General features: G+C 34.8%; 4 protein-coding genes across 4 annotated transcripts; 2 read left to right on the top strand and 2 right to left on the bottom strand.

The window, feature by feature from the left end:
- The first annotated feature begins 2,344 nt into the window (after positions 1-2,344).
- LOC107860179 (NADH dehydrogenase [ubiquinone] iron-sulfur protein 4, mitochondrial) lies at positions 2,345-6,310 on the top strand. The gene is made up of 5 exons (XM_016705451.2): positions 2,345-2,671; positions 3,807-3,895; positions 4,401-4,530; positions 5,411-5,440; positions 5,939-6,310. The coding sequence occupies exons 1-5, from the start codon at positions 2,504-2,506 to the stop codon at positions 5,993-5,995; spliced, it is 474 nt and encodes a 157-aa protein (XP_016560937.1). The 5' UTR covers positions 2,345-2,503; the 3' UTR covers positions 5,996-6,310.
- Positions 6,311-6,488: 178 nt separating this feature from the next.
- Positions 6,489-13,384, bottom strand: LOC107860178 (probable amino-acid acetyltransferase NAGS1, chloroplastic). The gene is made up of 10 exons (XM_016705449.2): positions 12,754-13,384; positions 12,455-12,542; positions 11,675-11,880; positions 11,357-11,508; positions 10,539-10,959; positions 10,050-10,147; positions 9,104-9,215; positions 8,837-8,996; positions 7,986-8,058; positions 6,489-7,119 (listed from the first exon to the last, which is right to left on the bottom strand). The coding sequence occupies exons 1-10, from the start codon at positions 13,075-13,077 to the stop codon at positions 6,969-6,971; spliced, it is 1,785 nt and encodes a 594-aa protein (XP_016560935.1). The 5' UTR covers positions 13,078-13,384; the 3' UTR covers positions 6,489-6,968.
- Positions 13,385-13,782: 398 nt separating this feature from the next.
- LOC107860177 (desmethyl-deoxy-podophyllotoxin synthase) lies at positions 13,783-16,618 on the top strand. Its single transcript, XM_016705448.2, has 2 exons — positions 13,783-15,480; positions 15,946-16,618. Exons 1-2 carry the CDS (start codon positions 14,581-14,583, stop codon positions 16,561-16,563), a joined length of 1,518 nt encoding a protein of 505 aa, XP_016560934.1. The 5' UTR covers positions 13,783-14,580; the 3' UTR covers positions 16,564-16,618.
- A 2,287-nt stretch (positions 16,619-18,905) lies between these two features.
- Positions 18,906-22,456, bottom strand: LOC107861376. The gene is made up of 4 exons (XM_016706715.2): positions 21,954-22,456; positions 21,526-21,800; positions 21,269-21,420; positions 18,906-19,280 (listed from the first exon to the last, which is right to left on the bottom strand). Exons 2-4 carry the CDS (start codon positions 21,773-21,775, stop codon positions 19,152-19,154), a joined length of 531 nt encoding a protein of 176 aa, XP_016562201.1. The 5' UTR covers positions 21,776-21,800; positions 21,954-22,456; the 3' UTR covers positions 18,906-19,151.
- Positions 22,457-25,810: the final 3,354 nt, after the last annotated feature.

The following is a 25,810-nucleotide window of genomic DNA, read 5'->3' as shown; positions in this document are numbered from 1 at the left end:
CGTCGACTTGGACGCGATTTTTCTGATTTTAAATTTTAAATTCCTTTTTACCTGGGAACATATAAATACTAAATTTTAGGGTTAGCAGGGTGGCTTTTATCTTTTATAAGTTTTACATCTATAGAATTTTTCTGTAACCTAGTACTTTGGGGATTGAAGCATATCTTTGGGGAAGTTAATCATTCAATCTTTTATTGAAGATTCAAGAACTAATTCTTGAGATTTTTGTAAGTGAGTTCTAAATCTATTTATGAATAATACAAGAATTATTTCTTCTTCGTTTATGGAATCTTGTGGCTAAGTTTCCATAACTAGGGTTATGGGATCCTTAATATGAAAAGCATTTATGGGTTGTGAATCAAATTGAGTTCCATGAATAACTGATATTGTATAAATTTCTTCAAGTTAATGACTTTTCTTGGTTGCAAACTTGAGAAGTGAGCCCAAGAATATCACTTGTCTAAAAGGAAAGTGTTTGTTGGGAAAAAGGAAGTGTTTACGTGAATTTTAAGGGCTTTAACCTATGGATTAATAGCAAATTCCTTAATAGGATTAGCTTACACGAGAAAGTGGTTGAAAGAACAATGTATCCTTTGAGTTTGAGAGAATTAGAGGATAATCTATCCACTTAGGTTGAGAAACTAAGGGATAAAGAATAGGATTCAACCCTTCTTGCAATTGAATTTGCTAATTGGAACTCTTAAGTGATTCACAACCCTAGTTGTGCTAGCATTTTGGTAACCATAGCCCTGGTTTGTTTAATCTCATTAAATTACTAATTGCAAAGAGAATCATTCGTTGGAATACTCTTGTTATAATTAATTACTTTATAAGTTACAAATCAAAACCCCCCATATTCAGGAACCTCTGATCAACAGTCCAGTAATGATTACAATACTTAGTGAGCACAGTATTCCCTGTGGGATTTGACACCCAACCTAGTTGGGTTTTATATTTGACAACGACCGCTTACACTTTCTTACGAGAGTTGTAATTTAGGTGTATCAGAAGGCAGATCTTAGTTTTTGTAGTGTTTTTGTATCCCCCTTTGTAGCCCGAAATATTTGGGCGGATGTAGTTGGAACTACCCATCTAAGAAAGGTCCCATACCTTCTCGTGGGCATAGCCACAATTTTTTTGCTATTGAACCGGACTAGTTCCTTTGTAATTATCTTTTCTTAATGCATTTCTTGTTTACTAAAAAAAAAAAAGAGCAAATACATAATTACCCTAGTGATGTTGGCCGAGATTTTCAAAAAGACACCTAAACTTTGAATTCGACCCATAACCCCATGATTCTTACTTAATTTGTTGCAAACACACCATTTTTCGCTGAATATCAGTCACAACAAGGAGAGTGGAATACACGCGCCAATCAAGTGCTGCCACGTGTCAAATACGTTTAATTTATATATATTTTTTTATTTTTTTAATAAAATTTTACTTTTTATTTAATTTAACACCCCACCCCACCCCCATTCAGCACCCCCACCCCCATCCAACACCCCCACCCCATCAGCATCTCCCCCAAACACCCCAACCCCCCTCCGTCACCATTCTCTCTCCCCGTCCATTTTTTTTTCAAATCAATTCAAAAAATAATTTATGATTGAATTGAGTTTTAAAGATAGTTAAATGATATGATTTAACTGAAAAATTGAGCTTTAATGATATGATTTAAAAAAAAAAAGCTTCAATGGAGGAACTTTAATGGTGACATTGTGTTGAAGAGCTTTAATAGTGTTGAAGAAGATATTGTGTTGAAGAAGAAATGATGGATAGTTAAATGATATGATTTAGTTGTAAAATGGAGCTCTAATGAATGATTTTTAAAAAAAAAAAAGCTTCAATGGAAGCTTTGAATTGAGTTGAAGAAGAAAGAGTGGGTGGGTTGGACGAGGGCGGAGAGGGAGGATGGATAATTTTAAAAAATAAATAAATATTATTTAAAAAAAAAGAATATAAATTATATATTAAATTATTTTACACATGACAGCTTTTAATTGGTCAAAAAGTCAAATTCAAGCTCTTTCACGTGCCTGTGGCGCATGTATACACGCAGAGGGTCAAAATGGTGTGTTTACAACGAAATAAAGAATAATCGTGGAGTAATAAGTCGAAGTTAAAGTTTAGGTGTCTTTCACAAATCTCAGACAAGATCAGGGGTAATTATGTATTTACTCAAAAAAAATTCACAATATTAGATTATCATTATGCTTTTGATTAAATTTTTTATATTTATTAATCAATATTTATTATTTTTAAAAATAATTAGTGTATGTAAACATGAAACTTTCTTATTAAAAACACATAAAACTTAAAAACAAATTTATAAAAATAGTAGAAAATTATTTCTCCTTTTACCTTGTCCCAAACACATCACATCATAATATCATATGATTAAAAAAAAAAAACACCTATGTCTTCCAATATATGCGTGAATTTATAAGGCAAACGCCACATCACCGTCACTTGAGCTGGGATTGTATCATCTCAGGGAAAAATGGCAAGCTCTCTCCGACGAATAGCGACGCATTCCCCTCAGGCCGCCGCCTGGCGATCTTCTCTTACGCCCATATGCAGACAATTTGCTTCTGACGCTTTGGTGGAAATAAAGCCCGGTGAGATCGGTATGGTCTCCGGTATTCCTGATGAACATCTCCGACGAAGGGTATAATTGTCTTTCTCTTATTCCTCTTCGCTTTTATCTATTCTTTTCCAGGTCATTTTAGGTTACCAATTTATTAGGGCTTCTATAGTAGATCCATGGATTCTATCATTTAGGGTTAGCAAATGATTTGCTTCAAAGTGTGCGCAGGCTGGTCCGGACACTACGATTATTAAAAAAAAATGATTTGGTGAATGAATATGGAGGATTCATATAGATGGTATTAATTTGAGTTGGGATTGGTGTAGTTTATTTGATAGTTTGATTGATTGCTTCTCATTTGTGCCTTTGGCAATTTATTTTGACTTCAATCCAAAGACTAAAAATATATTTTTAGTTTTGGTTCCCTTTCTTGCACTCACGGAAGAGAGAATAACTTCTTTGATGCTTGTGAGAAGTAAAAAGTTCTAAGTTTTCATGTTAAGGAGTAAATTCTGCTTACTAAGTATTAAGTTGAGCTTGGACCTTCTAGAGCTTGAATTGAGTATGCCGTAATATCAGGCCCAGCTTGGGTTAATGCAAACTTTTGCTCCACGGAGTTCTTTCATCCGTTTCTGCACAAATTTAGTTAAGTAGTTTTATAGATTGCATTTGATTGTCTCGAACTTGATTATGAGACAAAGAACTATTTAAAATTGGTTGACCTAGAGATTGAACTTATCTTTTGAAGCTAATAATGTGAAAAATGAATAATTGAGAATTAGTAATTTCTATCTTAAGAAAGAAAATTATTTAGAAAATGTAGTAGTATTTTCATGGGGTGGTGCTCTCTCGATGAATTCACACATTCTTTCTCTCTATGTTTCTGTCTATATTTTGATCTATTCCAAATTTTGCCTTTCATGTGCATGTGCTTTCCCTCTCTTTCATATTTGCTTGTTTATATTTTTCGTTTTTTCTGACTCACTATGACAGTGACTGCACTATTAAATCAGGCCCCTAGTAAATATCAGGATCAATTTCTTATATTTGACTCCTGTATTCTCAAATTTCTTTTGGTGTTTAAAGGTGCCAAATGATCCTGATCTTTCTTTTAGTACATATATTTTCTGCCCCTTCACGTGAAAAATTGCTCAGTTAGTGGATTAGATCTTATGCACTGTGCCCTTTTCGGTAGTTAATCATGTTTGCTCATCAGGTTGTGATTTTCTCACCTGCTCGGACTGCTAGTCAACAGGGGTCTGGAAAAGTTGGTAAATGGAAAATCAATTTCATGTCAACCCAGAAGTATGTTTCTGTATATCTTCCTTTTCTTTTCAGTATTAAGAAGTTAGCATGGTTCACCAATATTAGTCTATTTTTAGCCAGCACAAAATTCAGCAACACTTTGTACAGTAATTACAATATACAAACTCATCTACCTTATCCTCCCCCCGAAGTAAACAAGAAGAAACAGAGAAAACCTGAAAGATACAAATTTAACTATGAAGTTTGGCCACAACAGGTAGTTCGGTGATTGATTACTGTGTTTTGTCATGGGTTGGTTTTTGACTTGGCCAAACCTGTCCGGGTTCACAAAAGAAATTACTAGTATGATTTCACAAAAGAAATTTCTAATAGGATTTCAGAGTTCTTACTATGCTGTAAATATCAATTCTTGATTAACTTTAAGCTTCATTAGAGAAAGAACCTTAAAGTTGTGTACTTACTCTATGCAGATCAAACTATTTTTTTTGAATCTATATTGCCAAGTTTTATGTAAATGGTGATAAATGTTTCTTTCTTCATGTAGATGGGAGAATCCATTGATGGGGTGGACATCCACAGGGGATCCATATGCCAATGTTGGTGATTCAGCACTTTGTTTTGAGAGTGAAGAAGCTGCAAAAGCATTTGCTGAAAAGCATGGCTGGGAATATACGGTACATCATAGAGTTCCTTAAACTATACTTCTATTGCGTTTTTTGGTAGCTTAGTGACCTTTGTTGGATCCATCGTCTCCCAAGTATTCTGGAAATTAACAGAAGAAACTTGCTAGAAGCATGGGCCAAGGTGGGGACTGAATGGAGATTGTCCCCTTCCCTGTTGCATGATTATAAGCAAAGGTCTCTAGATATCCCATGTCTGGGAATATTTGAATTAGTCTGGGATTATAGGTTTTGACACCTCCTAAAAGCTCTTTGACTCTCTGTTCAATTATGAACAGGTTCTTGAAATATTCCATGTTAGGGAAAGGCATGGATTAGTATGACATTTTTGGTTTTGGCACCTCTGAAAAACTCTTTTGCCTATTCATGCCTTCAATTTGGTATTAGAATATTGACAAGTTGAGACAAGTCTCAGTATGTCTAACAGATAGACAAACAACAAAAGCTTCACATCACTAGCAAGAAAACTAGAAGCTCAGATGTAATTTCAAGATTTTGCAGCGTCCTTTAGCTTTATCACAGAGCCTTGCATTAGCTATTAGGGTCGTTTTGTGTGAGGTATAAGTTATAATAGTCCCAGGATAAAATGTAGGATTATTTTATTCCATGTTTGGTTGGAGGTATTAGTTAGTCAAGGGATTATTTAGCTCACCATTTATGCTTTAGTGATGAGATAAGTTATCTCATATATGTGGTGAGATAAATAATCCGGGGATAGCTAATCCCGGGATAACTTGTTCCCAACCAAATGAACCCACTATTTTAATCTAAACATTTTTTTGGTTTATCCTGAGAAATAAACAGAATAACCTTTCGTGTTTGGCTTCAACAAGATACTTATGCGGTATTCCTGTCTTTTTTCTTTTGTCTGCAGGTTAAGAAGCGCCACACACCATTGTTAAAGGTTAGCCTAAACCACAACTCTGATTTAGACATCTAGTCTGTTTTATTTTCTCTTGGATTGTGAGAACTCATGTTCCTTTGTTTGTTAGGAATTCAAGTAGCTGTCTGCACACACGTACAGGAAGTAGTAGTACATAAGGTGTTTTATGAGGGATACAATCACCTTATGATTTTTTTAGGGCCACCCTTACTGGTTTAGGAGCTAGATTGCTTTCCTGATTTCACATAATTCTCAAGCTCCTATATCTGCAGATATACAAAGGCAACAAACTTTCTAGTTTGATGTAATGCTGTCCCATAGGAATTGAATAAAATGTTTAGACTACAAGCGCTTTAAAAGTTTTTTTGATTTAATGATTGACTGGATCAAAGGATAGCATATGTACACACACCTTAACAAGAACCTAACCCAGTGACCTTTAGTTATTTGTTATCTCGTCCGATCTGCTTTGGCCATCCATGTTTAACCTTCTTTATAAACTGCCTCTGTTTTTGGCAGATCAAGTCGTATGCGGACAACTTCAAATGGAAGGGACCTCCCAAGACAGCAGAATAATTTTTCTACTGCAATTCAAGTGCTTGTGGATGTTCTGCCCCAATGCCTTGCATTCTTTCTTCTTTACCTTTTTTTGAAGTTACCGTGGATTACCTCCTTGAAGGATTTAATAAATCAAACTTATGAAAAATCCACAAGTACATGGTATATTTTAAAACCTTTATGAGGCAATTTCCGGGTGTTATACCTGATCCTACTCTGTAGTGGTTATTGGAGGTTAGTAGGACATTGTGGTGTGTCAAAGTACTTCTAGACTTGTTTCTTCTTCAAAAGTTGGTGTATGCAATGGAGTGTCCAAGACAAATTTCTTACCAAGTGTATGATGCAGTCAAGATTATACTTTCCCTGAGGAATAAGGGAAGAATATCCCAAGTTTGTGAATATCTAGCTATCCGAACTGGTCTTGTATTATTGAAGCCTTCGAGTGCCCAATGAACTGAAGGAAAGCTCCAAAACTTATTAATTATTCGTCAGAAATCAATACGAGCCAAAATTTAGAGCTTAAATGGGATTCCGTACTATTAAACTCGAGGCATTTGGCATACGATAAGCCAGTCATTACACAACAGAAAATAAAACAAGGGCTGTCCAAATATTGAGATAAACTTGAGACTAAGTAGCATACGTATACATCAAAATTTTATTCCATGCCCACTCCCAAGCCCATCGTACTCCCCTTCAGGATTAAATAGTAGCCAGTAACAGCAAAGATTTTCAGTTGTCAGGAACAATTGGTTGCTTCTCAAGCTAGCCTCCTATTATTCTGTCGCGCCACCATTGCAGAGCGAACAAAGATTGCCAGTTTCAAATTTATTTTTCCAGTTACATTGGGAATCATGGAAAGGAAGGGAGAAACCCCTTTGGTGTGAGACGCCCGTACCACTAGACTATATTGGATGCAAGGATTGTCCACTTCACTAAATATGAGCTCGTGTCTGCGCCAGTACACAGACAGATGAAAAACCTTCAATTCCTATGCGAAGGTGCAATCGATACGTATACCACTCTTATCGGGTAGCAGCTTCTTCATGTAATACTTCGATCTACGGGCGAGATTGATCTTTTTCCTTCTTTGCTCTGGTATATGATCAATGGAACATTCGGAAAAGCCACGCCTCACAAACCTGTGACAAACAAAAATGAATATTGAATCAGCAGATCACCTATGTTCTCTCTACATCTTTATTCAAGAAGTAATAAGTCATTTATATTGGGTCAACATCTTGCGTTGCAACTTGAAAGATACGAGATATCTCCATTTCATTCAATCAGCGTAAAATATCTATTAACTATAATCCTAATAAAGATATATATACCAAAACAGAGTTTAATCAGAATCTCTCTTGGTGTCCAGTTAATTTTAAGCAAATGTGGACATAGAACAATTGAATGATCAAACATTAAAAAATGGTGATCATGGCATCAATAAAACATCGGCACATTGTAGACTAGTTCAAAGAATTAAGGTGGTTTTCCACATATACTAAAGTTGAGGAAGGTGAATATGATTTATCCAACGTTCATTTATTGAAGAAATACTCATTGTCCAAGTATCGCAACTACAAATCTTGTAGGTGCCTAACACTTACGTTACCCTGTTTAAAGTGTCCATGCATCCTAAATCAATACCAGTAGAGTACATCCAGATAATTATGTGTAGTACGTCAAAAGCAATAGAAACATTGTTCTTTTAGGCAGATGTCTGTCTTATCAAAAGTGCCTGTGATGATCTTTCGACCTATTTTTCTTCTTGTTAAGAATTCAAGCATACTCAAATTCAGTAATATCACAAGTTTTTGTTATTTACATTACTCTAAGCTGTCCTTGGGCAATTGCCAATTAGTTAAGTCAGTCCATACCTCAACCTGGACAAATTATATTGACTTGCTCAATTGGAAGTAGAATTTATGACACATTGACACTGATGCCTCTATCAGTAAACTAGTGAAATGGCATGGGAATAAAAGGTAGAAAGGTGAGAGAAGAATACCAATCAGCTGTGCGAGTTGTTAGTAGGAAGAGCATTTGTAATCCAAGGGAAGACGCCTTCTTTTCAATATAATCTGCAAAAGTTTGGAATATAAAGTTATTGGTAAATATGGTAACAAGCTCAGCAATATAAGCTAAACAGCTGACAACATTGTCTCTTGGTAGATATAAGTAGTAAATACTGTTTATTGTTTAACATATGGACACTATGCTAGTCTAGCGATGAAGTAGGATATAAAATAATTACTTCTCAACATATGACGTAATCTTTTACCTAAATGGCATAAGTATGTATCTATGACTTATGGATGTCGGATTGTCGGTTCAATGTATTACTACAAACCAAACAGTTACCAAATTCAAGTATATCCGTCTGTAGCACTAGATTTTTAATCATCTATTGGTTTTCTTCCTCTAAAATTGGACTGATTTATTAAGATATACAAAAATCAAGATATTAGATCTGAGAAAAGAAATGGCATTCCTGGAAGGACAGAAGATCTGAAGACAGATAAAAGATATTTTGAAGAATCTGATTCATCCATAATACGGGAAGATGATAACACTTGGATTTGTTCACTGTCTCTTCATTAGATTATCAAAACATACAAGGATACATGGAAAACCAACAAGTATACCCACTTAAAAGTGACTTCCTTATTGTTACAGGTTTATCCAGGTATTTAGAGGCTCTTAAGGAAACCCATATAACCACTCACACTAGTCTCTTGCTAATGTGCTTGTAATTCCAATATGGATTTAAATAGGATAACTAAAATATCCTTGAAGCTGCTCATATGCCTTCAATATGGAAGAATAAATGGTTCTGATATGAGAAAAGAGTCACCATACCAAGTAACTTGTCTCCCTGTCCTTGGCCACGACAGTCAGGAGAAACAGCAATAGCAGCAACCTCCCCGCATTTTTCTTCAAAGTAAGGAAAGAGAGCTGCACAAGCTATAATATGGCCCTCTCTCTCCACAATAACGAATGAGGGCAGTGCTTTCACCAGCTAGAACACGTTAAACAATGAAATATTATGGTTAAAAACATAAGCCAACAAAGATATAACAGAAGCTGACTAGATAAACCTGAGTAATGACAAACATCAGGTGTCACCTCTTCGTCAGTTCTTCTGATCAATGTTCCAGACTCTTCTAGCGGTTGTAACAACTCCTTTATTCCAGGAATATCCGATACCCTGGCCATCCGTGCTCCTTCATAAAGATCGCTGAGCCACAGATTCATGCGCGTGTTAGCTGATGGGATAAACGCAAGCATAACTAGGTATGCCCAAAGATTAACATAATGATTTGTCCAGAGAAAAAATGACCATTCTAATTATTAGGTGACCTAGTCCCTCATTTGCATCGGGAACTTCTGTTGTAAGAAGTACTCTGGAACTTTTGGAAGTATTGATATTAAAAGTCGTGATAACATCCTGGTTCTCACTGGTCGTGCATTTTCTAATATAGTGCAGATCATAGGTAAAAGGAGGTTAAAGTTTATTTTGGCAAGATGATCTACTTATTGATGACTTCAAATATCCTATATGGCTGTATATCTGGCGACCTGATTTTTAAGTTGTATAGAAATTTATGATAACTATGAAGTATAGGTGTCCACAAATTGGGTTGAACAATGGCACAATAATTATATATTTCTGATAAGCTTCCAACCCATGTTACTTTAAGCACTAAAAAATAGGATGCTTAAACTAACCCAAGACATATAGCTGGTTAAATTTCTCAATAACTTCTGAATTTCATTGACGACTTCTAATATCTGTACTGTACATTAGGTTATCTGATATTTTAAGTTGCATGAGATTTTTTTTCCGACAGAGAAACTGAACCAAGTAATAACATGGTTATTCAACATTCCCGCTATGCTTCCAATCCTTGTATTTTAAGCATAAAAGCAAAGGAGGATTATTCTGAGTCAAATGGTCGGACATACCCCAGAGTCTATCTGATCAGCTTATTCAGATAATGATCCATTTGGAAATTGAAAATTAACAAATATTGAAATAGTAATCACAACTAAATCTTCAGAATATTCATACCTAGCAACCATCGTCCCAACTCCATCTCTTTGGAACAATTCCTTTAGTAAAACTCCACCAATAGTGCCATCCAACAGGTGCACTCTTTGAACACCTCCCTGATGGAAATGGGAATATATTATTTGAATGAGTTTCGACTAGATTAGATATCACACTACAAGTGAGGTGACAATATTCTTGATAATGAAAATTTCCACATAAAGCACTTGAGATGGAAGAACACTGGGAACAAGCGGATATCTAAAATGAACTGCACAATGTCTAACATTAGCGTAAAAATAAAGAGTTGTCTATTAATGAAACACACATATCTCAACTGCAAAAAGGCTTATCATAAGAAAATTAATAGTAACAAAGAGATGCTAGTTTACAAGAGAATCTGAAAACTTCCTTATTATCTACTAGATTCACCAGTAACATGTTACAATTAGGAAGACCAAGCATCGTAAAAAGATAATTCAACAACCTAATTCTAATTAGGGAACTTACTCGGCACACAAAAGCAGCCGCAGCTAATTCTGAGAGATAACCATTTGACCGGCTTAGTTTCTCTTGTCCTCCAATTGCAAAACCTTGTTCACTAGACCAAAGCCCATTTCCATTGTCAAATCCAATGCCATTCTGAAATGTGGGATTGTACCTTTGGCTAAAAACATTGCCATTTTGGGAAGGGAGTGATCCATTGGAACCATTGTAACCTAAATGATTGAAGTCCTCCTGACTAACAGCTTTTACATAATTAGCAGCAATCTCACTTTGCTCAGCTCGTCTGCGTACCAGCATATCAGCATCTTGAAGAGTTAAGAAGCGAATGAGTCGGCTAGACTCATCAAGAATTGGGCCATCCATGATACAAATTAATTTTTCTGCTCCTAGAGCCAAGGCACAAGCTGTCGCAACTTCGTATGTGCTTCAATTTTGAATTAGGTCATATCATCAGTCTTAACAACTCAAAGCAAAATAAAAAAGGGAAGAGAAACTACAGTTGCATGAACACAGAACAAGTGTCTAAACTGAAAACTATTTAGCCTGAAAAACTAGAAATTGCTTTCTAAAAGTGAACGAGTTTCACAAATTCCATTGAGTACTTGTCAAACAGTTACACAGTAAGAACACAATTTTGAATAATTCAGGGTAGCACAAATATGTCAAATATGAGTTTGATTGACAGAGATGCCAGAAGCATAGCTTTAGTATCTAGCTGCCTGAAGTGCATTTATCATTCGCTGGTAATAAATTAGTTTAACATGATGCAGCATCAGTTTATGCAAAACAACAAAATACCTATCAAAAGTTATATAGCATACTTGCAGTTTAATACTTCTCCAGAGCTGGAATAACCAAGATTGCTCAATAGTACTATGGAATCCTGATCGAGACTCTCACGAATTCGAGAAACATCTATCTTCTTTACTTCACCAGTTGAAGCATAATCGATTCCTTCGACAACTCCTCTTTTCTGCCAGCAAATTGAAATGAATCACCATTGCAGTGGAAGACATATCATAAAACTTAAACCCCAAAATGATTATACATCTAGTAAAGCGACTAGGTGGCACTTTATGTAGATTTGGAACGTAAGCAAACATGAGCAGAAGAACAGGCAGCGGGTGTCAGATTTGCACCTTCGCTGCTAGAAAATTACCACCGGCAACACCAACACTATCATGCCAGCGACTATTTTCTCCGTGCCGGCGGACACCAGTCAATGAAGGGCCAGGTGACAACTTTGCCTCTATTATAAGACGAATTCTTCCAGATGTATCCATAGCTGCCTCGAGTGAATCAGGGTCTGTAATTCTGTAGCGGCCTACATACTTTGCCTCACTTCCTGTTAAAAAGAAATAATAAATTCACCTGCTTCATAGAATATTCGAGTAAGAAGATAAATAACATTTGTGTCTAGAACAAAAGCAAAGTTCTTTCTCAAAAAAAGAAATGGATATAGTAGTCACAAATAAAAGTAGAAGGCGTTAAGCATGAAATCTGCATAATTCCTTTACGACTTTTAGCTATTCTTAAATACAAATGACGCATACACCATTGTCTTAAGGAGAAACAGAAGCGCATACATAATTGATCATACTTTTCCTAATCAACACTACTTTACTAGAATCTTTAGTAAACGAAAATCAATCTAAGACAATTATAGAATGAAAACCAAAATTTCTAACAAAATAGAACCTTCAATGTAGAAATCACAAGTTCCAATATATAAGATACCTACATGATGGCAAAACTATCAGCAGCAGGGAATAACATATTTGTTTCGAACAGTAATACTTACAAATATCTGCTATCAGTATCAGAAATAGAGAAAAAACCATTGCCACCGGTCATAAACAAGAAACATCAAAATAAATTAAATAATAATAATAAATGGAATACATCAGAATATCACTCACCCCTTTCAGACAAAAGTCGGTCAATCTGAACATGAGTTCCTGGTACAAGAACAAATTTGATTCCCAGACCATGAAGGAGGGAAATGTCCTGCAATAAATTTAGCAAAAACAGATTATGTAAAACCAACAGACAACACCTTACAAACAATAACATACCCATTCGAACCCCCCAAGTGGGGCTTGGTGAACGTAAAGTGTATGCATACCTTACCTCGGAAGGTAGATAGGCTGTTTCCGATAGACAAAACATTCGAAAATTAAAATGAAATCAAGGAACAAGAAAAAAGAAAGGAACATGCCATGAGAAGATGATCCAAATGAGGGCTATCAACAATTTCCGCTGAGATCAACACAACAAACGTGCTTCCTCTATGCGCAAGAAAATACGGCCATGCTTCTCTAAAAAACCCAACAAATAGATCGTCTTTAATAGCACTACTCACTTCAAAACCCACATCGTCCGTTTCCCCCAAAACCTTACACCTCAATCTCCTACCCCACAATCTTTTCCCACAATTAACTTGTAAAGGTAAAAACTTTAGCGAATTAGAACCAGTTAATCCCCTCTGTAAACAATTTCGAGCTGGAAGAGTCCAACTATTGATGCCACACAAAGCGGGCATAATGAAGTAGGATTTTTGGCAAGCAAATGCACGGCGAACTCCGATGGTGAAGGGGGATTTTGGCGGCGGAGGGGTGGTGCTGCCAGCTGAATGGGGTGGCGTTGAAGAATTTGTAGCGGTAAACTAACGACTCGCCACGGTGTACGGGTGCATTTGTTCAAAAAAGGTTCATTTTTAATAATTTTGGTTGCCGGCAGCTCTATTTTAACATATTCTACAACATCAAAAAAATGTGGAAAAATAAGAAATAAGTAACAACAAACGTGTGATGTTGAAATAAATAAATACTCCCTCTGATTTCAATTTAAGACTATTTAAATTTCAAAAAGTAAATAAAATAAATACAATTAAAATTTGTGCTTTAGAACATTTCTTGATGTATATATGACTACTTCCTACCTTCATTAAGTGAGTTGTTGGATTATTTATTAATATTTAAAATGTGTTGAATTTTTTTTTAAAATTTATCCTTCAAATAAAAAAAACATGATAAATTTATTTATTTTTTTCTAAAGAAATTATTTACACTAAGAATATTTTTAATTATAAAAGTAATACTTAAATTGTTAAAAGTAAAAAAGCACGTGGGAAGACTCTTTTTCCCGGATTTCTTTGCTGCCACCTACCAACAAGAGGTGAAACCATTTTCCATGCCCACCTACTAAAGTGATGAGGGGATGGCAAATTGGCAATAGACAATAAAGATAACAGTTAAGCGATTAAAAGTTGCAATGCAAATCAGACCAAAATTAAGCGTGTTTTGCGTATTATTATCCCATTAAACTATTACTAGCTTGAAAGTCACAATCCCAGCTTACTTGTGAATTGGGTCTTACTCAGAATAAATTCAAATTAATCTAGACTGTCGTGTTTGAGATTGTGATTGAACAAGCAGGTATAACATGGATGGGGTTGGGCACAATTTTAGTGCAAGCCACTAGCAAGAAAGAAAATCATGTACTAGGAGAGACTTTTTCTTTATACTGCACTTGTCCATTTACCTTCAAGCAAATGTTAAGAAAAATACAATTAGGTCAGCGGTTGCTGTATTGCTTGCTTATGTTGCTAAAATATGAACTGCTTTGTTCCCTCCCTGAAGTTACGAAGAAAGCCAATGAGATTCGAAAGGTCTTCTCTAGCATTAATCATTACAAAAATTCATCAATTTCTTATCTCTGTAAGCCATTTAACAAACTAAAATCAAAACAATTAACTACTACAAGTTGCAGTGCTCCTTGTTAAAAAGGACAAAAATATTTATACTATTATGTTTAATAAGCTCTGGTCCACACCTGTGAACGGCAGAAAGGCACAATCATTGCAAATAAAATAAAGAGATGATGGCGTATTCAGGCCATTGTTTATTTTTGTGATATATTAATAGATGAAACTTGTCCAATCAGAAGTTCTCATTGCATGGAGAAAAAAAGAAAATAAAGAAACAGAACTTGATTAAGAATTAACAAAAAGGATTCAATCATCACTGATCTTGGATCTTCTGCTATGGTAATGGAGATGCAATACTCCACCTTTCCTATGCTTATTGCCTTCCTTCTCTTTGCAACGATAGCCGCGAAGCTATTGAAGAGATCCAAGATTCAGAATAAACTGCCTCCAGGTCCTAGAAAGCTTCCACTTATTGGGAACTTGCACCAGTTATCTAGTTCATTACCCCACCATACATTCAAGAATTTGGCAAAGAAATATGGCCCCGTGATGCACCTACAACTCGGTGAAGTTTCTGCTCTTATTGTATCATCACCACAAGTAGCAAAAGAAGTATTGAAGACTCATGACTTAATCTTTGCAAATAGGCCACAACTTCTTTCTTTGGAGATTCTGAGCAACAACAGCCCCAGTCTCTCTTTCTCTCCTTATGGGGCTAACTGGAGACAGCTTAGAAAAGTATGTGTCTCGGAGCTTCTAAGTGCAAAGCGTGTTCAATCATTTGAGTCGATCAGGAAAGAGGAAGTAGAGAATCTTATTGAAGCAATTTCCTCGACACCACCACAAGTTCCTATTGATATCAGTAAAATCATCTTCTCGATGACGAATAACATAACTGCAAGGGCAGCCTTTGGTAAGAAATGCACACACAAAGGTGAGTTTATCGCAGCTATGAAAATAATTACAAAGCTATCAGGGGGTTTTGACATACCAGATTTATTTCCTTCCTTCAAAATTTTCCACTCATTAAGTGGAGTGAGGCCTGCACTTGAGAAAGTACGCCAAAAGGTTGATAAGATCCTCGAGGATATAATAGAAGAGCATAAGGCTAATAGGAGAGAGATGAGCAGTAACGTGTTGCATAAAGAAGATTTGGTTGATATTCTACTTAGGGTTCAAGAAAGTGGTGATCTAGAAATTCCCATCTCAAGAAACACTCTCAAATCTGTCATTTTGGTAAGCTCTTCCAACCTTAAGGCCCCTCCCTTTTCAAAAATCAAGCAGGGGGACTAGTTATGTATCCCATTAATGGAGAAATGGAACTGTGGATAGTTCTTAGGTATTTTAGGTTGCAAAACATTTTTTGGAACATCATATTATTGTTTTTCGACTTAAGAATTAATCTCAATCACAAAAAACATAAACTCGATGGCACAAAAACATATGCTCATATTCATTCGCGAGGACTTCAGTACTTTGCAATTGGATGCTTGATAGGGCATAATTATCGTATTGATGTACCAAATCAATATGTTGCCTATTTATCATAGTGAATGCTTGATATGTCGAAACTATAGTATTGATGTGCCAAATCGCATAACGAAGATGTTTTATCATCTTGCCAGATTATAAATAACTGCTGGCTAACATCCACTCAATTTATTTGAACTAAAAGTTTGTCATATGGCTGTACACATTCAGGAAATGTTCATAGGAGGAACTGACACATCATCCACAGTGTTAGAGTGGGCTATTTCAGAAATGATGAAGAATCCACTAGTGATGGAAAAAGCACAAGCTGAGGTAAGAAAGGTTTTTGAAGGGAAAAGTAAAATCACAGAATCGGAAATTCAAAAGCTAGATTATATGAAATTGGTTATCAAAGAGACGCTACGAATGCATCCACCTTTACCATTGTTACTACCAAGAGAAGCTAACGAAAAGTGTGAAATCGGTGGCTATGAGATACCTGCGAAAACCAAAGTCATCATCAATGCATGGGCAATAGATAGACATCCAGAGCACTGGAAAAATGCTGAATGCTTTGAACCAGAAAGATTCCAAGATTCAGCTTTTGATTTCATAGGGACTAATCTTGAGTACATCCCATTTGGAGCTGGCAGAAGGATATGTCCAGGGACAATATTTGGAATTGCGAATGTTGAACTTCCACTTGCCAAACTACTCTTTCATTTTGACTGGAAACTCCCTGATGGAATGGAAGCAAATGACCTTGACATGACAGAGACTTTTGGGGCAATAGCAGGAAGGAAGAATGATTTGTACTTGGTTCCAAAACCTTATATTCCCAAATCCTAAAACTGATGCACAAGTATGCACATGAAATAAAGTTTCTTTTATTCTTTTTCCTCTGTTATTTGACACTGTTATTGGATGTAACAAAATGAAGGCAACCCCACCAATACACCTATGTCCAAAATTTCTTAATATCTCATAATATGCCCAAACAGAAGAAAAACACTCATCTAGTCTCTGCCTACTGTCTGTGCTAAATCTAACGATACTAATTTGGTAGATCCCGGGGACTTAGGAAGTGAAGAGGCTCTAAGATAGTTTTCTTGTACTAGCTCCCCTCTAACTTAATAACTCCAGTCTTCTGACTTTCGAACTTCAGAAGGACTTCGCTCAAGAGATTCCTTGCATTTCTATGAGATTTCGGCTGTGGCCTAGAAGTTTAGAGCCGGGAGGTAATAGGCAGTGATTGGGGTGTTGTAGGTCTGCTGCAGGATACTTTCAGGCGAGCTCAATCTCAGGTCGTAGTGCACAAATAATCTCAATAGGTATCCGTAGTTCCTGAACGAGTCTTCGTGTATTAGGCAATGATACCATTGCTGGTACAAAAAGCTTTTACATCTCAATAACATGTACTAGAACTTGGGAATAAAAGCATGCCGTCTCACCTTCTTTATCAAATATGAACAGCTATGGAGATTTAACTGCTGTTCGAGGCCAACTATATTGCAGGTGTAAATCAAATATTGCTCTAACATGAATAAAACAATCAAATTAGAATACCTAATATTGTCTAAAGGTCAAAATAACTTTTAACACCATTTTCTTGAAATCAACCTATTTATTCAACAGAAAGATGGCAAACAATCAAGTCAGAGGAATTGATCGGCATAAAACTATGTGACCTAGGAAACACTGGACCCGAAATACTGCATTGTATTGCCAAAAGAAGCTCAATAGAAAACGAGAAATTGTAATCTATCTAATTTGTGAAAGTTGACAAAGAACTTCAGTACTCTCACGAGGTACAGAAGCAAGCTGGGATTCAGAAATACAATCAAATGTTAAGAGCAAACCTTGATTCTAAGAGAAAAGAAAGCACGCCATTGGATCATCTCAGCAAGCGTACTATCTAGAGCATGGTTCAAAGTAGAAAAGGCAAATACTATTTCCTGTAACTTCACCTTCTATTTGGCCTAGCTACTACCTAGAGCATACATATTAAGAACACTTGATTGGGACACAAATGGGTTCATATATAATTCAAAAGTAAAACAACACTAGCTAGCTCCAAACTTTAGCAGTGTAAATCAATACATATTTAATGTTAAATAGGAATATCTCCGGGGCCAAAACCAACTTTAGAACTCCATGAAAACATCCGATCTTTCAATTACCTTATTTTCTTCAATTTTGTATGGAAGAGAGATCAAAGAATGGAATTACATTTCACGATACTCGAACAGAATTGGCAAACCATTTTTTGGATATTGCAGTTGGAACCAGCTCTACCAACCCATAATTCAATTATTCAGAAACTGATCGAAGAATAATTTAGAGAAGTAATTGAAGTTGATACTGCAAGCGGGTGATTTGGGTCATCTTTATGGTCATGGTAGGTTGTGGCGAAAATACAAGTAAGTAAGCGGGTGTGTAAGATTATTTGGTCCGTTATTTAACAATTTACACATCAAATATGAAGAAGAGGTACACTGTTACGAATCTAGTCATGGTAAAGGAACCAATTGAGATACTACTGTTGAATTACATTTGGACCTTGTTAAGAATAGTACACCTGCACAATAGATGTCTATTTGTTCATAGTTTTTGTCGCAACACAAGTTACAACTGAAAAATAAAGAGCCCAATTTACGTTTCTATATTTTGAATATTATAGATTACGTGTTGTACTTCGCGAGATGTTTTGATCCTTAATAGGATGACTTAGACCGATGGGCCTCACACCGTTAATCTTCTTTAGATGGAATATTGTATCAATAATAACAATATATACAGTATAATCTCACATCACAAGTGGAGTTCAAGGAGGATGGAGATGTGATGTGTATGCAGCCATGTCCCCACCTTATGAAGGTAGAAAGATTGTTCCATAATCACTAAAATTATGTTGTTTGAAATCAAAATCCCTATAATTTCTCCAAACTACTTAGCTAGAAAAAAGACGTGGGAAATTGATCAAAATGGGTTATAAGAGTAAAATGACCACTTATTGTGTTAATTGTTCATCTCTTTTTGACCCAACACCAAATCAAATGGATCAACTATAAGTTGAATGGCATTTAAGAAATCTACTCTTGAAGTTCCCAACTAGTTGATAGCTTATAATTTGCAAGGATTTTGCGAATGGAAACAAATGATAATTATATCTAAGCTAAGACCACTATATATGATGTTGAGCAAGTAATTGTTTCAATTACGTCAAACTTGAAAATAAGCAGCTAAGTACATGTAATTCTTTTGAGCGAAATCATCTCCTTTGTACTAATTAAGTGGATAACTTTCTAAACTAATTACTCCAGTAGGAAGGGACAATTGAGTTGCTATCTTTTCTTATTTTGGAAAATGCTTAGCGTAGCTAGGAAAGTATGCATTGACAAAGGAGTAATGCTTATAGTGCAGTGGGTGGGTATAGTTCAAGTTCCAATCTCTGCAATACTCTGTAAGGCTGGTTTCCATTGCCCCCCACCACCATGATGTCTTCCCACACTTCTTTGGCCACTGCTGCTGCTGCTACTTCCATGTTGATAAGTTTCATGTTCCATCTGCAAAAAGTGCACACAAGATGCATGAATTCTGAGCTAAAGATGCTGCTGCAGAAAGACCAAAAGCAATTGGATAAAGGGCCATTCTATTGGATGAGACTGTTTTCTCAGACCCGCTATTTACCAATGACCAATTAGGGTAGAGATAGGTAGGACCAAAGGAGTTATCCCAACCCGTTTCATAGAAAATTATTTATTTTATATATGATTAAAATTATTTTATATATATATAAAGTACACGTTGAACTTCTACTGTGTCTACATTTTCATATTTAAACTCTCTTAATAAAAATCTTGATCAGTGATAGTGACCAATTAGCCATTATGCTTTGAACAGAATCTCTCTCGTCACGACTTTGTCAGGCGCCCATTTCATTTACTTTATCATATGACCTAGTCGTAAATGACCCAAATTTCATCACAATATTCCTTAAGCTTGTAAACTAGAAAGTTCATGAATATTATAACAAAGTCAAAGGAGAAGATGGCTTTTGTGCTTTTTATATAAGATTAATTTTCATAATCTATTCAAGTAATAAAATCGTTTCGTTAAACCAGAGGCCAATGCCACTGACGACAGTTTCTGATTAGCACTCTGTAAGTAAAACGCTTGGAGATGGAGAAAAATCAGACTCAGTGTCTCTTCGCTATTTATGAAAATCTCAAACTGTACTGATAATGAATCAGCATAAAGAATATTATATACTTTTAACAACAACTTGATATTCTGGTAAACTCTTGTTTAATTCTTTAACTTCTCTTCCAACTTCCAAAAAGAATATAAAATACCCATGTGATTCCCTTTATGATCGACAGAGATAAAGCCCGCAAAAATGGGAAGTGGACTTAAAAACATGCTATAATGATCAAGAGAGATAGTCTCATTACACATATTAATGTCTTCTTATGGAGATTCCACTATACATTTCCATAATAATCAAGGCAAAGCACATGGTTTTCATTATTCATTTAGCAAAACCAAGCAAGCAAGTAAATGAAAAGAAACAGAATTATAGCCTGCCTTTCTCCTTTATAATTGTATCGTATAATTTTAATCTTTTCCAACCTTAATGTTGTCCCACTAATATATACTTAGTTCTTCCGTCCCAATTTAAGTGTCTGTATATATTTAAGAAGTTTTTCAACATCAACATTCTAATTAACAAGTTTAAGATCATAAAATTTTAAAAAAATACATATTTCTCATTTAAGAACACAATATTTGAAAATCTTTGGAACAGGAGTACTATACTACTTCAATTGAGCTAAAATTGTAAGAAAAGATAGCTAAGGTTCAATTGCCCTAATTGACAGAATACATATTCCTTGAAAGGGCACTAATAACAACCTCAATATGAGGTTATATTCAGAAAATAATTGACTACTAGAAAATAAAGTAAGGCACAATTTTTAGGATGGTTACCTAACAAATTATTTCCCCTGTTTATTAATAGAGACAATTATTTTAGGAATATGTAAAATAATGTAGTTAGACAAATAATACTAACAACCAAATATGCCAATCCCTATCAAATCTCAGATAATCATGGCCTCATAGGTGCAATAATAATCTCACTTGCCATACTTCCTAGGTAAAATAGACACACTTGAAAGCAACCCCCAAGATCACCATCCGAGGTAGTACAAAAGACATCTCTGTTTTATAAACTTTTCTTTTACTTTACGGAAGGGAAAGATTCTTTATAGACTGTATAAGACAACTGAAGTAAGTTTATCTCATCAATCTTACTTTGCATCACCAAATCTACATAGATCAAATACAACAGAATCCTAAATTGGAAGCCAATTTCTTACTTCAAAATTTTGAATTACAAAATCTTATAGTATCAATTAGAACAGTAATTTTAAGGTTTGTATTCAGTTGGCTGTTGGTATATTTAAAAGGGTGAAAGTGACTTATTAGACCTGAGAATTTAAAACACATCAAAATCAAAATGAACCTAAAAGGAATTGTAGAAACTACTTACCTTAGCTGGGATTCCATTCATCAATCTGGGCTTGCTGTTCACTGCTGAAGGATCGACCGAGATTTTCTTTGAATCGAGAACAAGTCCTCCACTTTCCCTCAGTAACTTGCCAAGTTTCACACACTTCTTTGCAGCAAATTCTTTCAGTACATCTGAGAAAAATTATCATGATTAAAGCACACAAACAAAAAGAAATTACAAAATGTCTTTGATATTATTCACATGATTAGTGGAAGTTGTTTTGTTGTTGTTTTTACCTTCGAAGCTGATGAGTCGATAAACTTGGCCAAGAAGCAAAGTATCGCCGGGTCGGAGAAGCTTAAGCTGCCTCACGGGCGAACCATTGTGTGTTCTCTCAGTTGGAGAAGTGATAACAAGGGCTACGTAATGGCCAGGATTCGTACTCATAACTTCATGTGCAGCTAAGGACCAGTAAAATCTCTCTACTTTGTTGCCTGGATGTTGAATCACCACAGTTGCTGCCTCTGCCGCTTGGCAATTCCCCATTTCGACTGATAATGCAGCTCAAAACCTATATCAAAATGGTCACTTAACTATTTCAATTTTTTTTTTCTACCTGAAGTATAAAGATGAATAGAAGAAGCAGAATATTGATTACTGACTTGTAAACCAAATAATAAAGGAATGAAAGACAGAGAACTCTGACAGTCTTATACACGCTCACCTATGCAAAACGTACGGGAAGATTCGAAAGATGTGACAGAGAAATCAATCACCAATATGCGAAGTAAAAACACGCACGGTTTTCAGTAATGTATTTATTTTTGTGATTATATGAGGTAAAGAGATTGAAGAAGAAGTTGTAGTTGGAGGGAAAAATAATGATTTGTAAGGAGGCGTGACAGAAAATGAAGTAGTAATTTTGGTGGTAAGGGGGGCGTGTGAAGAAAGGTTGGAGAAATTGAGGAATGAGGAAGGCTAGCTTTAAATAGAGAGACGTAAGAAAAAAGCATAGATCTGCCAAAACCCCACAGCCTGAGGCTGAGAGCTATATGGGCTATATGTTGTTGTTTTTTTCTATCCGGTATTTGATATCTGCATTGGAGCCGACTAATTCAATTCTACGCTGAATATGACCCCATTCAAAATGTAGCACTCCCTATCAATAATTTTTCCATACCCAAAACTTAAACCGAGAGCTCTGGTTAATCCACCACATCCTTTGTGGTTATGGGCTATGTTTTGTTATCAAAGCCTTGTTCCTAGACAAAACAGGGGGTAAGGATTTCTACTGTAGTTTATGAGTTAAGACTTCACGTTTGCAGGTGGAGAAGCTGTGAAAGTCAGAGAGTGGCATGTGGTCCCTCCATTTTGAGGCTTCTAATTTTTTAAGGCATAACACATCATCATCCTTTACACCTCTGAATTTCCATTTGAACAACCCAATACATAATACTAAAATGTTTTTATTCGACATTTGTAATTCAAATTCTTGGAAACAAAAAATTATAAGAGTATACATTTTCAAGCGATCATTACATAAATGATTGATCATTTAAAAGTTAAAGATATATCATCTTTTTAAGTTACAGGTATTAGCCTCAACTTATTTCAATTAATATTGCTGTGTATAATTAGCGGATTAAATATATTTTATGTGATTACTTTATTACTTAACGACGACTTAAATATATTTTATGTGATTACTTTATTACTTAACGACGACTTAAGAATATGCTTAAAATATTTTTTCCAGAATATAAGTACTAAGTGTTTAATAGAAACAATTAATTATTTGTTCAAGTGCTCAGCTAGAAAAAGTCATAATTAAAATGTCTAAATAAAAGTTATTGATAAATTTTTAAAAATATCAAATATATCCAATTATTTTTTAATTTTGCGTGCAATTTAATTTATAGCATGAAGTTAAAAGAAAAAGAAAGTCATAAATATTTATATAATTATAAACTTTTTTTTGTTCAGAATAAAATAAAATATTTAAAATTAAATTATCTGAAATACAAAAAAAAATATTTTTAATACCAGCGTATGCCACTATAAAATGGAAGTGGCAGTAGTATTGATTTTGGTTCCATCGTGCGTGTGCCTCAGCAACTCCGCCCATTACCTTTACATTATTTTTTCTCTAAAAAAAAAAAAAAACTCCAGTCATTACCTCTTCTATAGTTCAACTGCTACTTTTTAAAATGACTATTTATTCTCGGTTAATTTTTACATGTGCAATATTAATTTGGTGCATTAAGATAGGACAATAAATGAAATAAAAAATTTTATATATCACTTTTTAAATATAATAAATTTAATACTTTGAGCTGTATTAGTAGAAAATAACAATAATGGTACATTAAGATAGACCAATAAATGAAATAACAATTTTGATATATCATTTTTTTAAATACGATAAATTTAATGCTTTAAAATATATTAGTAGAAAATAACAATAATTAATAGTAAAGGTAAATAAAAAACTAAATGATAATTTTGTTTTTTGATTTTCTAAATTGAATATCCATTGTCCGGTAAGGGAAAGTACAGGAGAAAAATGATTTAGAAAGAATCAAGCATTATATTTCAAGCAAAGGCGTCAATTAGTTGAGAAGAGGAGTAGCTCAAATGATAAGTTATTTTTACCTCTAACTCTAAATTTGTGATTTAAGTCACTGATGAAGAAGAAATATGTATTTTAAAGAGTCTTAAAAGGCAAAGACGTTCGACGAAACATACGTTCCCTGTGATTAATTATAATATAGCTTGATTGAATACATAATTTGGGGGAAAGGGATTTTTAAAATCTATAATTTTGTATATGATACTTGCCATCATATTTGTATGATTTTTAAGGCTTTTAAAACTTTTCATCTTAAATATATAACAACATTTGCATAATTATAAAAACTTGTCATTTAGGATAAAGCGAAAAGTTCAAATCAAATACATATTATTTAATCTTAATAATTTCTTTTTTTAATTAACGAATTAATAAAAAAAATAGTGTCATTCTTTTTGGATTAAAGGGAGTAATATCCGAGTAACCTCATGAATACTTAATTTTTAAATTTTAAACAGTGGACTAATTTTATGAAAATTATTATTTACTCCCATACCTTAAACCAATCTAGCTCCAAGAGTTGATGCTAAGCTTGGATTTTGAACATAGTAGAGGTTTTATATGGAGTGATGTGTCATCCGGTACTTTATATTAAGACGTGAATCCAGTAGTACTACTACTACATCAACATTACTCTAGTCTCTATATTCTTCCATACTAAAAAGGAGATGGTATATAGTTGTCAAAACTGTAGAGATAAAACTGCTATAAAAAATCCTTTATATATGTGATAGATTCAATTCACCTGTCTGCTCCAGTAAGGGAATCTTATTTGCTCCAAGTTCGTTAACCAACATTCATGTTTTGCCATACTTAATTAATAGGAAGATAATGTACATCTGTAGCTAGTATGACGAATTAAAGGGCCGGTCTATATATATAGTTTTTTTTTTTCCTTCGGCAAAAGAGGGGCGTTAGTGCAATGGTTAGTTAGTTGGTGACCTTACCATTCTCTTAATTTAGTATCAGAAAAGATAAAAGAGTAGAAAAATCTAAGTAGAAGAAGAAGATACAGCAGACCTCTAAGAGTCAAAAGGGTCCACAGTGGAACTTCTACTATAGAGGGGAAAAAAATTAGTGCATAATTGTGATTAACGTGGTGGCTTTTAATTCTGTTAGATTTTCCAACTGTTTCTCTCCCACATTTCAGGCCAAGAAATACAAGTTGTTAACAAAAAATTCTTTCTCTGCCGAACATCATCGTTAGAAGAAGAAAAAGAAAATCATGTTTTGTTGTTAATCGGTGACCTTTGTGAACTTTAATCTCTACCGTGTAATGTCAATTGTGACTCATCTATATATCATTGGAATTCCACTTAACTTAAAGGGATCACTTCTCTGTATATATGTCGTTCCCCTTTTTTCCTTTGACCGTGCTAAAACACCGTTTTATAAATTCAGGTTATCAACCACAAGTTGTAGTCACTTGTTGGCGTGGCGGCCAACTTTTTTGTGGTCAAATGTAATTGACAATATACTCTTCTTGTATACTACTACTTATCTTTTTGTGCCGTTTTGCAAAAGTAAAAATAATGTCAAAACATCTCTTTCGAGGTGACGAATGAATGTAGGCAAGCATGCAACATGGTAGATATTGAAAGCAGCTAGCCTACGGATGAAGAGTAGCCATAGTCAAAACAACCTCGTGAGAAATTGCATTGCAACTAGCTACTGCCTGCCCCTATTCTTATTTTTGTAAGCACTTTCATATAGTGTTCAGGTCAAAAGAATTGGCCAAATTAATCACCAGATTTAATTTGACCCCTGCAATAGCTCATGCTGCGCTGCTTCTTAAAGATGAGTAGTGTGCTATTGGAAAATGGTGGGAAATAAAATGGATGGAAGTAAAATTTTAAAAGTTGTATTTTTTACTCCCTCCCTGTTAAATGAAAAATGACTTATTTTTCTTTTTAATATGTTTCAAAAAGACTAATCTCTTTTCTTTTTTCTTT

The sequence above is a fragment of the Capsicum annuum genome, chromosome 2 (assembly GCF_002878395.1).
Source record: "Capsicum annuum cultivar UCD-10X-F1 chromosome 2, UCD10Xv1.1, whole genome shotgun sequence".
NCBI classification, from domain to species: Eukaryota; Viridiplantae; Streptophyta; class Magnoliopsida; order Solanales; family Solanaceae; genus Capsicum; species Capsicum annuum.
Note: the sequence above shows the minus strand (reverse complement) of the source record. Positions and strands in the feature narration are given on the sequence as shown.